Source organism: Arctopsyche grandis, chromosome 6, assembly GCF_051622035.1.
Source record: "Arctopsyche grandis isolate Sample6627 chromosome 6, ASM5162203v2, whole genome shotgun sequence".
NCBI classification, from domain to species: domain Eukaryota; kingdom Metazoa; phylum Arthropoda; class Insecta; order Trichoptera; family Hydropsychidae; genus Arctopsyche; species Arctopsyche grandis.
The window spans coordinates 9264792-9282449 of record NC_135360.1 but is presented as its reverse complement, the minus strand read 5'-3'; the positions used below and the strand labels follow the sequence as shown (position 1 = coordinate 9282449).

Here is a 17658-nt window from a genome sequence, read left to right as displayed (position 1 = left end):
TGCTTGACCGTCGTTGTGCTCGGCGTCTGCAGGTTAAGCACTCGCGGCGAAGTATGGCGATGTTTTCGGTCCACCAGAAGACCGGGCGCCTCTTTTTACCTCCGCGTCTCGGCATCGATGCGTCGCAGCTCTCACTCAATAGGTCATTTAATGAGTTGGCAATGTCTTCGGCTCCAACCCCGCTGCTTGCGACGTCAGTCACTTTTGATCTTAGTTCTGCAACGGCTTCGTCCAAAGCTTCGATGTCCAGCTTACGAGCTCCCCAGCCAGAACTAGAAGGTATCATTTGTGGCCCGGCGAGGCGATCTTCCAACTCGAAGCCAATGTAGCGATGGTCGCTGTGAGAGTAGCTGCACTTGCCATTTTCGGATCCTGCCAATTATTGTTTCACCTGCAAATGTGACATCGATGACCGATCCGGTGCTGCCCCGAACGAACGTGTAAGCACTTCCTACGTTGGCCGCATGCAGATGTAAATGCGATGCCATTTCAGAGAGTAAAATACCTCTGCGATCCGTTGTTTGAGAGCCCCACTCTGGAGCTTTTGAGTTAAAATCTCCGGCAACGACAACAGGTAAGGTCGATGTTCTCACGTCATCTTCAAGGCAGACGAGATCTCTCTTGAACTCCTCTATTGTTGCACTAGGAGAAAAATAGCAGCTATAGAACCTCACTCCCCTCATCTCCACCCACGTCCAGCCTTGGACGCCAATTGAAACAGCATTCGTGATTCGCAGGTGGGCAGTTGGTGTGTAGATTGCAGATCTTGAGCTTGCATCCGAATACCATCGATGAGGAATGTTGCGGTACTGTTCAGACACAATCACGAGGTCCGCTCGCCGCTCCTCTGCTGTCTGTATCATCACATCCTGCGCCGCCTGGCATCCATTCAGATTGATCTGGAGTATGCGGATTATTGTTGTGTTCGTCCTTTCAGAGCAGTCCGGAGGGCTGCACAGCTTCGACTACCGGTCTGATGACCGCTGCTTATTTTTTCTCCTTCACAAATGCTGCAGTGTGGGTCGTTCTTACAAATCACAGCTTTATGGCCTTCCTGGCCGCACTTGTTGCATTCTTTGCTTCTGTCTTGTTTGCTGGCGCATTCTACCGCAATGTGTCCGAATCCCCGACACCTGAAGCATCTTATTATATGGACTCGGGGCCTCAAACGACAATTGACCCATCCGATTCGAATTCTTCCGGCCTTAATCAATTCAGTGGCATCGTCTCTCGGAAGTTTGACCATCGCCATCTGAGTGCCTCCATAAGCCGGTTTGAACGTGATCAATCGCGCATTTCTCACCACATGTGGTGAAGCGCTTGCTAATGCCTCCATCAATTCTGTCTCATCCGTGGCCCCAATGACGACTCCAGGGACGAGCTTCTTCACAGTTGCACCATTGCCCAGAATCGCGGAAATCGCACCCATTAGCTCTTCCGTTTTTGTTGTTCCTTTTTGCATTTTTATAAGAACTTCTCCACCCTTTGTTTGACGAATAGTGGCAACATCTACATTCTCCATTGGAATTTCTTTTCTGATTTTCTTCAAGGTGTCTGCATATGTCACCGTGCCGTCTGACTTTATTGTTATAGCCTCATTTCTGGGGCCTGGTGGAAATCGCGCATATCGATCTTGAAAGCTATTTTCAATGTTTGGCTGACGCTGATCGTTGTTGTTGTTGGTGTTCTTTGTATTATTTGTTCTTTTATTCTTTTTATTCCGCCTTCTTTTTGACCTTACTTCTTTCCAGGAATCCTCTTTTGGTTGATCTAGTGAGGATGCCGAGTCCATGATTGTGGGATTTTCCGGTATTAAAGCATTTGGAGGATTCTTTAAAACATCGCTCGAGGTGGGATTGAGTTCTATTAGTGTTTTAATTTGTAATCTATGCTTTAACAGGTCTAGTTTTATGTCTTTATATGTATTAAAGGCTATCATTGCCTCTTCAATTCCATCCTTGATTGGAACGTAGGTATTTTTACGTATTTTGCTATTGAGATCAATTAGAATTAATTCTAATTTGTGGAATACCTTCTGCTCGAGAGCTTCTTTAGCAGTAATCTCACACATTTCCAAAGATATGCTAGCCATTGTTGTCATTATTCCAATTTCTCCGACTAAAAAGTTCACCGTGATCGTTAATTTTTCAATCGGTACGCGCTCGCACACTATTTATTTTGGTCGTTGTTAGTGGTACTTTGATCTGCCGTAATCGCAACAAGTCGTTAGCAACGTAGTTGTTATTGTTATTAATGAGCTGTTGTTAGACGTTTATGTTGTGATGGACATGTTAAGATTCACCGTGGGTGTGTGTAAATGATAGTAATTCGAGTTTTTCAAAGCAATGTGTCTAATTCGTTTGCCGAATCCAATCTAACCAATGCAAAAATTCACCGTTGCCGTTTATTATTTATTCAGAACACACATGCGCATTGGTCATATTAATTGTTATTTCGTTTTGCTGCAAGCGCATAAAGCCGTTAGCAACGTAGTTGTTGTTGGTATCGATAAGTTTTCCTTAGCCACCTGTATTGTGCTGAGGAAATGAAACCCAAATCTGTCTCTTGCCTCCAATTTCAGCTATAAATTACAACAGTTGAAGTGCTTCTGTGCAATATGTAAAACGAATCCAATCCTTCCGATACAACGTTCACCGTGGTCGTTGATTTTTCAATCGGCACTCGATTGCACTGTTAAAAAACAGCTGTTAGCAACACAATTGTTATCAATGCCTTTTCGTTGGGCGTTTGTGTTGTGATTGAGATGTGAACGCCAACTATGCCTTTTAGCACCAGTTGACAGTCCCACAATTCACCGCGACGATGATGAAATAAACTTTGCTTCCATGCAACGTCTTCTATGTATTCGATGTGATCGCAGATTGCAATTTTTTCGACGCAAAGTTCTTCGTAGCCGTTGGTTTTTGTTTTTTTTTTGAACACGCGCATGCGCAATGCTCCACTTGTTCGGAGTTAGTGGTATTACGATCAACCGCAAGCGTAGCCAGCTGTAAACAAGGTTAGCGTATCTATGCAACGTAACGGATTTTTAATGAAAACTTACCTCGTCTGGAGCTGATACAGATGCTATTGCAATGCTAATACATTACATTGGAGTCAATGAAGTCCTCTGGACACCGCAATGCGATGTTAAAGAGCAGTTGCAGTCAGCTTCAGCGATAGCAGCAAAGACCGCCGCTATCCCGTCCGCTCACCACGGCTGCTCATACCCGACTAGCTCACCAAACCTAGCCCAACCTAACCTAACCATCACCGAAATCAAAGAATTCGAGATTGTAAGATTTACACAAAACTCGCTTACCTCATCAAAACAGACTCAACCTTACTTTACCATCACCGAAATCAAATAATTCGAGATTGTTAGTTATTCACAAATCTCGCTAACCACACCAAACCTAAGCCATCCTAGCCTAACCAACACCGAAATCAAAGAATTCGACATTGCAAGAATATACACAAAACGTGCTTACCTCACGAAACCTTACCCAACCTAACGTAACCAACACCAAAATCAAAGAATTCGACATTGCAAAAATATACATAAAACGCGCTTACCTCACCAAAACTAACCCAACCTAACCTAACCAACACCAAAATCAAAGAATTCAACATTGCAAAAATATACACAAAACGTGCTTACCACACCAAACCTCACCCAAACTAACCGTACCAACACCAACATCAAAGAAATCAACATTGCAAAAATTTACACAAAACGTGCTAAGCTTACCAAACCTAACCCAAACTAACCCAAGCAACACCGAAATCAAAGAAATCGACATTGCAAAAATATACACAAAATGCGCTTTCCTCACCAAACCCAACCCAACCAAACCTTAACAACACGAAAATCAAAGAATTCAACATTGCAAAAATAGACACAAAACTCGCTAACCTCACCAAACTTAACCCAACCTAACCTAACCAACACCGAAATCAAAGAATTCGAGATTGCAAAAGTATACACAAAACGTGCTAACCTCATTAAACCTAACCCAACCTAAACTAACCATCACCGAAAACAAAGAATTCAAGATTGTAAGTTATTCCCATAACTCGTTCACCTCACCAAACCTAACCCAACCTAACCTAATCAACACTGAAATCATAGAATTCAACATTGCAAGAATATAAACAAAACGTGCTAACCTCACCAAACCTAACCCAACCTAACCTAACCATCACCGAAATCAGAGAATTCTAGATTGTAAGTTATTCACAAAACTCGCTTACCTCATCAAACCTAACCCAACCTACCGTAACCATCACCGAAATCAAAGAGTTCGAGATTGTTAGTTATTCACAAATCTCGATAACCACACCAAACCTAACCCAACCTAGCCTAACCAACACCGAAATCAAAGAATTCGACATTGCAAAAATATACACAAAAGATGCTTACCTCACCAAACCTATCCCAACCTAACCTAACTAACACCGAAATCATAGAATTCAACATTGCAAGAATATACACAAAACGTGCTTACCTCACCAAACCTAAACCAACCTAACCTAACCCACACCGAAATCAAAAAATTCGACATTGCAAAAATATACACAAAACGTGCTAACCTCATTAAACCTAAACCAACCTAACCTTACCAACAACGAAATCAAAGAATTCGAGATTGTAAGTTATTCACAAAACTCGCTAAACTCACCAAACCTAACCCAACCTAACCTAACCAACACCGAAATCAAAGAATTCGAGATTGTTAGTTATTCACAAATCTCGCTAACCACACCAAGCCTAACCCAACCTAGCCTAACCAACACCGAAATCAAAGAATTCGGCATTGCAAGAATATACACAAAACGTGCTAACCTCACGAAACCTTACCCAACCTAATCTAACCATCACCGAAATCAATGAATTCGAGATTGTAAGATTTACACAAAACGTGCTAACCTTACAAAACCTAACCCAACCTAACCTAACCAACACCGAAATCATAGAATTCAACATTGCAAGAATATACACAAAACGTGCTTACCTCACCAAACCTAAACCAAACTAACCCAAGCAACACCGAAATCAAAGAAATCGTCATTGCAAAAATATACACAAAACGCGCTTTCCTCACCAAACCCAACCCAGCAAAACCTAACCAACACCAAAATCAAAGAATTCAACATTGCAAAAATAAACACAAAACGTGCTAACCGCACCAAACCTTATCCAACCTAACCTAACCATCACCGGAATCAAAGAATTCGAGATTTTAAGTTATTCACAAAACTCGCTAACCTCACCAAATCTCACCCAACCTAACCTAACCATCACCGAAATCAAAGAATTCGAGATTGTAAGTTATTCACAAAACTCGCTAACCTCACCAAACCTAACCCAACCTAACCTTACCAACACGGAGATCAAAGAAATCGACATTCCAAAAATATACACAAAACGAGCTCACCTCACCAAACCTAACCCAATCTAACCTAACCAACACCGAAATCAAAGAATTCGACATTGCAAAAAAATACAAAAAACGTGCTAACCTCACCAAACCTAACCCAATCTAACCTAACCATCACCGAAATCAAACAATTCGAGATTGTTAGTTATTCACAAATCTCGCTAACCACAGCAAACATAACCCAACCTAGCCTAACCAACACCGAAATCAAAGAATTCGACATTGTAAAAATATACACAAAACGCGCTTCCCTCACCAAACCTAACCAACACCGAAATCAAAGAATTCATCATTGCAAAAATATTCACAAAACGTGCTAACCTCACCAAACCTAACCCAATCTAACCTAACCATCACCGAAATCAAACAATTCGAGATTGTTAGTTATTCACAAATCTCGCTAACCACAGCAAACAGAACCCAACCTAGCCTAACCAACACCGAAATCAAAGAATTCGACATTGTAAAAATATACACAAAACGCGCTTCCCTCACCAAACCTAACCAACACCGAAATCAAAGAATTCAACATTGCAAAAATATACACAAAACGTGCTAAGCCCACCAAACCAAACCGAACCTAACCTTACCATCACCGAAAACAAAGAATTCAACATTGCAAAAATATATACAAATCGTGCTCAGCTCACCAAACGTAACCTAACCTAACCTAACCAACAACGAAATCAAAGAATTCGAGATTGTAAGTAATTCACAAAACTCGCTTACCTCACCAAATCTAACCCAACCTTACCTAACCCACACCGAAATCAAAGAATTCGACATTGTAAAAATATACACAAAACGCGCTTCCCTCACCAAACCTAACCAACACCGAAATCAAAGAATTCAACATTGCAAAAATATTCACAAAACGTGCTAAGCTCACCAAACCAAACCCAACCTAACCTAACCATCACCGAAATCAAACAATTCGAGATTGTTAGTTATTCACAAATCTCGCTAACCACAGCAAACATAACCCAACCTAACCTAACCAAACCGAAATCATAGAATTCAACATTGCAAGAATATAAACAAAACGTGCTAACCTCACCAAACCTAACCCAACCTAACCTAACCATCACCGAAATCAGAGAATTCGAGATTGTAAGTTATTCACAAAACTCGCTTACCTTATCAAACCTAACCCAACCTAACGTAACCATCACCGAAATCAAATAATTCGACATTGCAAAAATATACACAAAACGTACTAAGCTCACCAAACCTAACCCAACCTAACCTAACCATCACCGAAATCTAAGAATTCGAGATTGTAAGATTAACACAAAACTCGCTTACCTCATCAAAACAGACTCAACTTTACTTTACCATCACCAAATCAAATAATTCGAGATTGTTAGCTATTCACAAATCTCGCTAACCACACCAAACCTAATCCATCCTAGCCTAACCAACACCGAAATCAAAGAATTCGACATTGCAAGAATATACACAAAACGTGCTTACCTCACGACACCTTACCCAACCTAACCTAATCTACACCGAAATCATAGAATTCAACATTACAAGAATATAAACAAAACGTGCTACCCTTACCAAACCTAACCCAACCTAACCTAACCATCACCGAAATCAGAGAATTCGAGATTGTAAGTTATTCACAAAACTCGCTTACCTCATCAAACTTAACCCAACCTAACCTAACCATCACAGAAATCAAAGAATTCGAGATTGTAAAGTATTCACAAAACTCGCTTACCGCACCAAACCTAACCCAACCTAACCTAACCAACACTGCAATCAAAGAAATCGACATTCCAAAAATATACACAAAACGTGCTAACCTCTCCAAACCTAACCCAATCTAACTTCACCAACACCGAAATTAAAGAATTCGACATTGCACAAATATACACAAAACGTGCTTACCTCACCAAACCTAACCCAACCTAACCTAACCAACACCGAAATCAAAGAATTCGAGATTGTAAGTTATTCACAAAACTCGCTTACCTCACCAAACCTAACCCAACCTAACCTAACCATCACAGAAATCAAAGAATTCGAGATTGTAAAGTATTCACAAAACTCGCTTACCGCACCAAACCTAACCCAACCTAACCTAACCAACACTTCAATCAAAGAAATCGACATTCCAAAAATATACACAAAACGTGCTAACCTCTCCAAACCTAACCCAATCTAACTTCACCAACACCGAAATCAAAGAATTCGACATTGCAAAAATATACACAAAACGTGCTTACCTCACCAAACCTAACCCAACCTAACCTAACCATCACCGAAATCAAAGAATTCGAGATTGTAAGTTATTCACAAAACTCGCTAACCTCACCAAACCTAACCCAACCTAACCTTACCAACACGGAGATCAAAGAAATCGACATTCCAAAAATATACACAAAACGAGCTAACCTCACCAAACCTAACCCAATCTAACCTAACCAACACCGAAATCAAAGAATTCGACATTGCAAAAAAATACACAAAACGTGCTTACCTCACCAAACCTTACCCAATCTAACCTAACCATCACCGAAATCAAACAATTCGAGATTGTTAGTTATTCACAAATCTCGCTAACCACAGCAAACATAACCCAACCTAGCCTAACCAACACCGAAATCAAAGAATTCGACATTGTAAAAATATACACAAAACGTGCTTACCTCACCAAACCTAACCCAATCTAACCTAACCATCACCGAAATCAAACAATTCGAGATTGTTCGTTATTCACAAATCTCGCTAACCACAGCAAACATAACCCAACCTAGCCTAACCAACACCGAAATCAAAGAATTCGACATTGTAAAAATATACACAAAACGCGCTTCCCTCACCAAACCTAACCAACCCCGAAATCAAAGAATTCAACATTGCAAAAATATTCACAAAACGTGCTAAGCTCACCAAACCAAACCCAACCTAACCTAACCATCACCGAAATCAAACAATTCGAGATTGTTAGTTATTCACAAATCTCGCTAACCACAGCAAACATAACCCAACCTAACCTAACCAAACCGAAATCATAGAATTCAACATTGCAAGAATATAAACAAAACGTGCTAACCTCACCAAACCTAACCCAACCTAACCTAACCATCACCGAAATCAGAGAATTCGAGATTGTAAGTTATTCACAAAACTCGCTTACCTTATCAAACCTAACCCAACCTAACGTAACCATCACCGAAATCAAATAATTCGACATTGCAAAAATATACACAAAACGTACTAAGCTCACCAAACCTAACCCAACCTAACCTAACCATCACCGAAATCTAAGAATTCGAGATTGTAAGATTTACACAAAACTCGCTTACCTCATCAAAACAGACTCAACTTTACTTTACCATCACCAAATCAAATAATTCGAGATTGTTAGCTATTCACAAATCTCGCTAACCACACCAAACCTAATCCATCCTAGCCTAACCAACACCGAAATCAAAGAATTCGACATTGCAAGAATATACACAAAACGTGCTTACCTCACGACACCTTACCCAACCTAACCTAATCTACACCGAAATCATAGAATTCAACATTACAAGAATATAAACAAAACGTGCTACCCTTACTAAACCTAACCCAACCTAACCTAACCATCACCGAAATCAGAGAATTCGAGATTGTAAGTTATTCACAAAACTCGCTTACCTCATCAAACTTAACCCAACCTAACCTAACCATCACAGAAATCAAAGAATTCGAGATTGTAAAGTATTCACAAAACTCGCTTACCGCACCAAACCTAACCCAACCTAACCTAACCAACACTGCAATCAAAGAAATCGACATTCCAAAAATATACATAAAACGTGCTAACCTCTCCAAACCTAACCCAATCTAACTTCACCAACACCGAAATTAAAGAATTCGACATTGCACAAATATACACAAAACGTGCTTACCTCACCAAACCTAACCCAACCTAACCTAACCAACACCGAAATCAAAGAATTCGAGATTGTAAGTTATTCACAAAACTCGCTTACCTCACTAAACCTAACCCAACCTAACCTAACCATCACAGAAATCAAAGAATTCGAGATTGTAAAGTATTCACAAAACTCGCTTACCGCACCAAACCTAACCCAACCTAACCTAACCAACACTGCAATCAAAGAAATCGACATTCCAAAAATATACACAAAACGTGCTAACCTCTCCAAACCTAACCCAATCTAACTTCACCAACACCGAAATCAAAGAATTCGACATTGCAAAAATATACACAAAACGTGCTTACCTCACCAAACCTAACCCAACCTAACCTAACCATCACCGAAATCAAAGAATTCGAGATTGTAAGTTATTCACAAAACTCGCTAACCTCACCAAACCTAACCCAACCTAACCTTACCAACACGGAGATCAAAGAAATCGACATTCCAAAAATATACACAAAACGAGCTAACCTCACCAAACCTAACCCAATCTAACCTAACCAACACCGAAATCAAAGAATTCGACATTGCAAAAAAATACACAAAACGTGCTTACCTCACCAAACCTAACCCAATCTAACCTAACCATCACCGAAATCAAACAATTCGAGATTGTTAGTTATTCACAAATCTCGCTTACCACAGCAAACATAACCCAACCTAGCCTAACCAACACCGAAATCAAAGAATTCGACATTGTAAAAATATACACAAAACGCGCTTCCCTCACCAAACCTAACCAACACCGAAATCAAAGAATTCAACATTGCAAAAATATACACAAAACGTGCTAAGCCCACCAAACCAAACCGAACTTAACCTTACCATCACCGAAATCAAAGAATTCAACATTGCAAAAATATATACAAATCGTGCTCAGCTCACCAAAAGTAACCTAACCTAACCTAACCAACAACGAAATCAAAGAATTCGAGATTGTAAGTAATTCACAAAACTCGCTTACCTCACCAAATCTAACCCAACCTTACCTAACCCACACCGAAATAAAAGAATTCGACATTGCAAAAATATACACAAAACGTGCTAACCTCACTAAACCTAACCCAACCTAACCTTACCATCACCGAAATCAAAGAATTCGAGATTGTAAGTTATTCACAAAACTCGCTTACCTCACCAAACCTAACCCAACCTAACCTAACCATCACAGAAATCAAAGAATTCGAGATTGTAAAGTATTCACAAAACTCGCTTACCGCACCAAACCTAACCCAACCTAACCTAACCAACACTGCAATCAAAGAAATCGACATTCCAAAAATATACACAAAACGTGCTAACCTCTCCAAACCTAACCCAATCTAACTTCACCAACACCGAAATCAAAGAATTCGACATTGCAAAAATATACACAAAACGTGCTTACCTCACCAAACCTAACCCAACCTAACCTAACCTACACCGAAATCATAGAATTCAACATTGCAAAAATATAAACAAAACGTGCTACCCTCACCAAACCTAACCCAACCTAACCTAACCATCACCGAAATCTGAGAATTCGAGATTGTAAGTTATTCACAAAACTCGCTTACCTCATCAAACTTAACCCAACCTAACGTTACCATCACCGAAATCAAATAATTCGACATTGCAAAAATATACACAAAACGTACTAAGCTCACCAAACCTTTTTTTTTTTTTTTTTTTTTTTTATCGTCGGAGGTGGGGAATCTTCCAAAGACATCCTCCAGCCCGAACTGGAGGATAGTGTCGGATTTTTACCGACTAAACCCCAACCCCTTGACACCTCTGCTCCCCGGACACATATTCATGTTTTGCTTCGGGAAAGCAGTTTTGTCTTAGCCATTTATGGCTCTTCCTTCGAGTTCTCGGGTTCTTTCTGCTTCTTCTTTATTTTTCATTATAATGGAAACAAATGCTTCCCACGCTGACCAGGCAGTTGCGCTATCCAGTATGTCGAAGATCATGTTTCTCGGCGTCAGGTGTTCTACGCCGATTACAGTTCTGAATGTTCTTCTGTCGTCTTCCCATGCTGGACAATCAAAGGTTGTGTGGGCCGCGTCGTCTTTCTCGTTTTCACAGTGGTGGCACTTTGGAGTTGTTTCCTTTCCTATTTTGTGTAGGTAGGTCCCGAAGCACCCGTGACCTGTGAGTATTTGGGTCGTGTGGTGATTCAGTTCGCCGTGCTTTCTTTGGCACCACGCTTTTAGGTCTCCGATGAGATGGTGTGTCTATCGACCTTTTTCAGAGTTGTTCCATCTGTCTTGCCATTTTATCATCGTTGTCTCTCTGGCTGTACTCTTCTTTTCACCTCTGTAGATCGCTTGTCGTTCTAGAGCGAGTAAGTCGATCGGTGGAATGGCGCACAACACCAGGATGGCATCTTCCGATACTGTTCGGTATGCCGCTGCGACTCTTAATGCAGCTCTTCTTTGTACTCTAGCGAGGCTGAGCCTCGTCCTCTCAACCTTTGTTTTTTCCGCCCAAATCGGAGCACCGTACAGGAGGACTGAGTGTACTACTTCACAGTATAGTTTTCTTCTCCTCTGTTTCGGTCCACCGATGTTGGGCATCAGTCTGGCGAGGTCTTCTGCTATTTGGGCCGCCCTAGCTCCCGCTTTTTCCGCATGTTTTGCAAAGCGTAGTTTGTCATCTAACTGCACTCCCAAATACCGCAGTGATCTGCTGAACGTCACCTCAAAACCGTTGACTGTTATTTGAGGAGGCAGCAGCTTTCTACGTCTTGTGAAGAATACAGCTTCGGTTTTCTGGACGGCGAGCTCCAAGCCCGCATCCACGAGCCATTTTTTTACCCTTCTTATGGCTTCTTCGCTTCTTAGGCGTAAAGATGTTGTGTTCTTTGCGGTGACAAGCAACGCGACATCGTCAGCAAAGGCGACCAGGCTCGTTTCATCTGGCATTGGGATCTTCAACAAGCCGTCGTACATTACATTCCAAAGCGCTGGGCCCAGGACCGATCCCTGTGGTACGCCCGCAGTGACTGATCGTTCGTATTTTTTGCCCATGCATTCATACAGAAGGATTCTGTCCGAAAAATAGCTCTCGATCATCTTGATAAGTTTTTCCGGAGCATTGATAGTGACTAATGCATCGAGAGTCCTTCCCCAGTTGGCAGTGTTGAATGCATTTTTTATGTCGAGCGCGATCATCACAACATGTTTGCTCGCCTTGACGCTCCCACGCCATGCAAGTCTTACGGTGTTTACGACTTCACTGATCGCGTCAATAGTTGAGCGACCGGGTCGAAATCCAAATTGCTGCGATGACAGTCCTGTGTCGCTGTTTTCTAGCTGTTGTTGTAGTCGCTGTAGGAGAAGTCTCTCTAGTAACTTTCCTACCCCGTCAAGTAGGCAGAGTGGCCTGTATGATGAGGGTCCTGGTGGGCCTCCCTTTCCTTTTGAAATCAGCACGAGTTTTTGTCTTTTCCATGGTTTTGGAAAGGTTCCTTCTGACAGACAAGCATTGAAAGTCGTCAACAGCAACGCAGGATCGCTCAAGGCAATTCTTTTAATAACTGCGTTTGGAATGCAGTCCGGTCCCGGCGCCTTTTCAATATTTATTCGTTTGGCGGCTGCTACGACTTCTTCCTCCGTGAAAATCGGCATCTCATCACCAGTACTGCTCACCGATCGTCTTTCCATCACTGGGTGTTGCGGAAAGAGGCCATCTATGACCAATTCAAGACTCGCCTTATTTTCAAGATATGGATCGACAGTTCCAATTCGGAGCTTTTTCCTTATGATCTTATATGGGCTCCCCCACGGATCCACATCAATCGATTTGCAGAGCTCTTTCCAGCATCTCTCTTTACTTTCTTTTATAGCTTTTCGTAAAGCTATCAGTGGCGGCTCGTGATAATTTTTAGTGGCGGGGCTGCACTGAAAAGATGTCTAAAAAATGTCACCATAATTATTCTATCATGTCATAACAGGACAAATTAAGCACAATTTTTGGCGTACGACCACTTACATGTGGATTTAAGTATTATTGAAAAAAAAACTAGTAAAATTCACCACCCATTAAAGGGGTGCGTCCAAACGCGATGAAGATTTCGAAAAATACGCTGGTACTCCAGTAAGATTGCTAAAAAAAATTCGTTCTTGCTGGTTTCGCGACGCGGATTAAAAAAAACCCCAAAACCTTTCAAAAACTTAACCCCCTAATTCGTAACGAAAAACATTAACCTGTTGACAATGCATCGATACATCGGTTGTTTCATCTGCCATAACAGCTAGATAAGTTGCTTTTTTTTATTTCAGCACTTATTTGTTCCCTACACACGTTCAAAATACAATCTAAAAGTTAATTTTGAATAGTTTTTGATGTCCCTTTAAAAACCGAAAAAGTTTGAAAATGTTTTTTTAAAGAATCGTCGAAATTTTGTGAATATTCAGAAGCCCCCGAAAAACTCCTGGATTTTTTGAATTATCTGTTTCATCGTGTCCCCTCATTGGCATTTCAAATTTACCGCAAAATTTAACGCAATCAATAATTTTAAATAAAACATCCCGATTTTTTTTTGACGTTTTCGTTATGCTTATCTATTTCCCGCCGACAAGCTTCCCAAAATCGTGAGATTACACACATTTTTTAAGTGTTCGACACTTCCCTCGTGTTTTTAAATTTATCGTTTAAATGTTTTAAGTCAATAACACCTGTTTTCGTCCAAGATGCTTCGCCTGGCGACTCGCCTCCAAACAAAAGACACGGATAACAAAATAACGCGTTTTTTTCTGTACATCTCGTTAACCAATTGTATTTTTTATAAATGTCTGGATTAAATTTTCGCGAGTAACTAAAAGATCTACTAGTTGCAGGCTGTGAAATAATTAAATTGGGCGTGAGGCAGCCTAATGCTTTTATAGCGACTTCTTCGGTAAGTTCTAGTCGCGAAAAGTGCAAATTTTGTAAATATTTTACTGAATTCTTTTGTTCTTCCATTTTTAAAAGAAAAAAAATCTTAATATATTTAAATAAAAATTACGAGAAAAAGTTAAACAGATTTGAAAAAAGTTTGCTGTTATCAAAATGAAAACGACTCACCGAAGATTTGATGAGGGCTTGTACGCAACCAATTAAGAGTAACGAAAACGAATAAAGCTGTGATCGTGCGATTCAACTAATCAAATGTAAGATTAAGCGCGCGAAATCTTAAACAAACTGACAGATGAATGTCGTTTAACAGGCGAAGGCTGCCGACTGTCCAGCCCAAAAGGCAGAGTGAGTGAAAGAGAAAGAGCTATCTGCAGTTGCAAATAGCTCTTTCTCTTTCTCGTTCCGAAACTCCGGGCTGGGCAGCGTTCAGCTCGGCGCTGTAACACTTTACAGCCAGTACAGCAACATTTTAATTCATCTGTCACCATACAAGTTAGTGGGGTCTTCGAAACGGTCAACATTACTTACAATATCACCCTTTTGGATATGGGTGATATTGTAAGTAATATTTACTCTGTCGAAGGCCCCAATAGTTAAGTCCATCCAACTAATAAAAAAAAATATCATTAATAAATAAAATATTAAATGTTTTATTAAATATATATCTTAGAATTTTATAGGAGGGGCTGCAGCCCGGCAGCCCATTAGGACGAGCCGCCACTGAAAGCTATCCTGGCTTCTTGATATTTCACTCTGTGCTGTTCATTGCTTGACCGTCGTTGTGCTCGGCGTCTGCAGGTTAAGCACTCGCGGCGAAGTATGGCGATGTTTTCGGTCCACCAGAAGACCGGGCGCCTCTTTTTACCTCCGCGTCTCGGCATCGATGCGTCGCAGCTCTCACTCAATAGGTCATTTAATGAGTTGGCAATGTCTTCGGCTCCAACCCCGCTGCTTGCGACGTCAGTCACTTTTGATCTTAGTTCTGCAACGGCTTCGTCCAAAGCTTCGATGTCCAGCTTACGAGCTCCCCAGCCAGAACTAGAAGGTATCATTTGTGGCCCGGCGAGGCGATCTTCCAACTCGAAGCCAATGTAGCGATGGTCGCTGTGAGAGTAGCTGCACTTGCCATTTTCGGATCCTGCCAATTATTGTTTCACCTGCAAATGTGACATCGATGACCGATCCGGTGCTGCCCCGAACGAACGTGTAAGCACTTCCTACGTTGGCCGCATGCAGATGTAAATGCGATGCCATTTCAGAGAGTAAAATACCTCTGCGATCCGTTGTTTGAGAGCCCCACTCTGGAGCTTTTGAGTTAAAATCTCCGGCAACGACAACAGGTAAGGTCGATGTTCTCACGTCATCTTCAAGGCAGACGAGATCTCTCTTGAACTCCTCTATTGTTGCACTAGGAGAAAAATAGCAGCTATAGAACCTCACTCCCCTCATCTCCACCCACGTCCAGCCTTGGACGCCAATTGAAACAGCATTCGTGATTCGCAGGTGGGCAGTTGGTGTGTAGATTGCAGATCTTGAGCTTGCATCCGAATACCATCGATGAGGAATGTTGCGGTACTGTTCAGACACAATCACGAGGTCCGCTCGCCGCTCCTCTGCTGTCTGTATCATCACATCCTGCGCCGCCTGGCATCCATTCAGATTGATCTGGAGTATGCGGATTATTGTTGTGTTCGTCCTTTCAGAGCAGTCCGGAGGGCTGCACAGCTTCGACTACCGGTCTGATGACCGCTGCTTATTTTTTCTCCTTCACAAATGCTGCAGTGTGGGTCGTTCTTACAAATCACAGCTTTATGGCCTTCCTGGCCGCACTTGTTGCATTCTTTGCTTCTGTCTTGTTTGCTGGCGCATTCTACCGCAATGTGTCCGAATCCCCGACACCTGAAGCATCTTATTATATGGACTCGGGGCCTCAAACGACAATTGACCCATCCGATTCGAATTCTTCCGGCCTTAATCAATTCAGTGGCATCGTCTCTCGGAAGTTTGACCATCGCCATCTGAGTGCCTCCATAAGCCGGTTTGAACGTGATCAATCGCGCATTTCTCACCACATGTGGTGAAGCGCTTGCTAATGCCTCCATCAATTCTGTCTCATCCGTGGCCCCAATGACGACTCCAGGGACGAGCTTCTTCACAGTTGCACCATTGCCCAGAATCGCGGAAATCGCACCCATTAGCTCTTCCGTTTTTGTTGTTCCTTTTTGCATTTTTATAAGAACTTCTCCACCCTTTGTTTGACGAATAGTGGCAACATCTACATTCTCCATTGGAATTTCTTTTCTGATTTTCTTCAAGGTGTCTGCATATGTCACCGTGCCGTCTGACTTTATTGTTATAGCCTCATTTCTGGGGCCTGGTGGAAATCGCGCATATCGATCTTGAAAGCTATTTTCAATGTTTGGCTGACGCTGATCGTTGTTGTTGTTGGTGTTCTTTGTATTATTTGTTCTTTTATTCTTTTTATTCCGCCTTCTTTTTGACCTTACTTCTTTCCAGGAATCCTCTTTTGGTTGATCTAGTGAGGATGCCGAGTCCATGATTGTGGGATTTTCCGGTATTAAAGCATTTGGAGGATTCTTTAAAACATCGCTCGAGGTGGGATTGAGTTCTATTAGTGTTTTAATTTGTAATCTATGCTTTAACAGGTCTAGTTTTATGTCTTTATATGTATTAAAGGCTATCATTGCCTCTTCAATTCCATCCTTGATTGGAACGTAGGTATTTTTACGTATTTTGCTATTGAGATCAATTAGAATTAATTCTAATTTGTGGAATACCTTCTGCTCGAGAGCTTCTTTAGCAGTAATCTCACACATTTCCAAAGATATGCTAGCCATTGTTGTCATTATTCCAATTTCTCCGACTAAAAAGTTCACCGTGATCGTTAATTTTTCAATCGGTACGCGCTCGCACACTATTTATTTTGGTCGTTGTTAGTGGTACTTTGATCTGCCGTAATCGCAACAAGTCGTTAGCAACGTAGTTGTTATTGTTATTAATGAGCTGTTGTTAGACGTTTATGTTGTGATGGACATGTTAAGATTCACCGTGGGTGTGTGTAAATGATAGTAATTCGAGTTTTTCAAAGCAATGTGTCTAATTCGTTTGCCGAATCCAATCTAACCAATGCAAAAATTCACCGTTGCCGTTTATTATTTATTCAGAACACACATGCGCATTGGTCATATTAATTGTTATTTCGTTTTGCTGCAAGCGCATAAAGCCGTTAGCAACGTAGTTGTTGTTGGTATCGATAAGTTTTCCTTAGCCACCTGTATTGTGCTGAGGAAATGAAACCCAAATCTGTCTCTTGCCTCCAATTTCAGCTATAAATTACAACAGTTGAAGTGCTTCTGTGCAATATGTAAAAC

The 17658-nt window shown here is 41.3% G+C and overlaps 1 protein-coding gene across 1 annotated transcript; it reads right to left on the bottom strand.

The window, feature by feature from the left end:
- Positions 1-272: 272 nt before the first annotated feature.
- LOC143912571 (uncharacterized) lies at positions 273-863 on the bottom strand. The gene has a single exon (XM_077431860.1). It carries the CDS (start codon positions 861-863, stop codon positions 273-275), a length of 591 nt encoding a protein of 196 aa, XP_077287986.1.
- Positions 864-17658: the final 16795 nt, after the last annotated feature.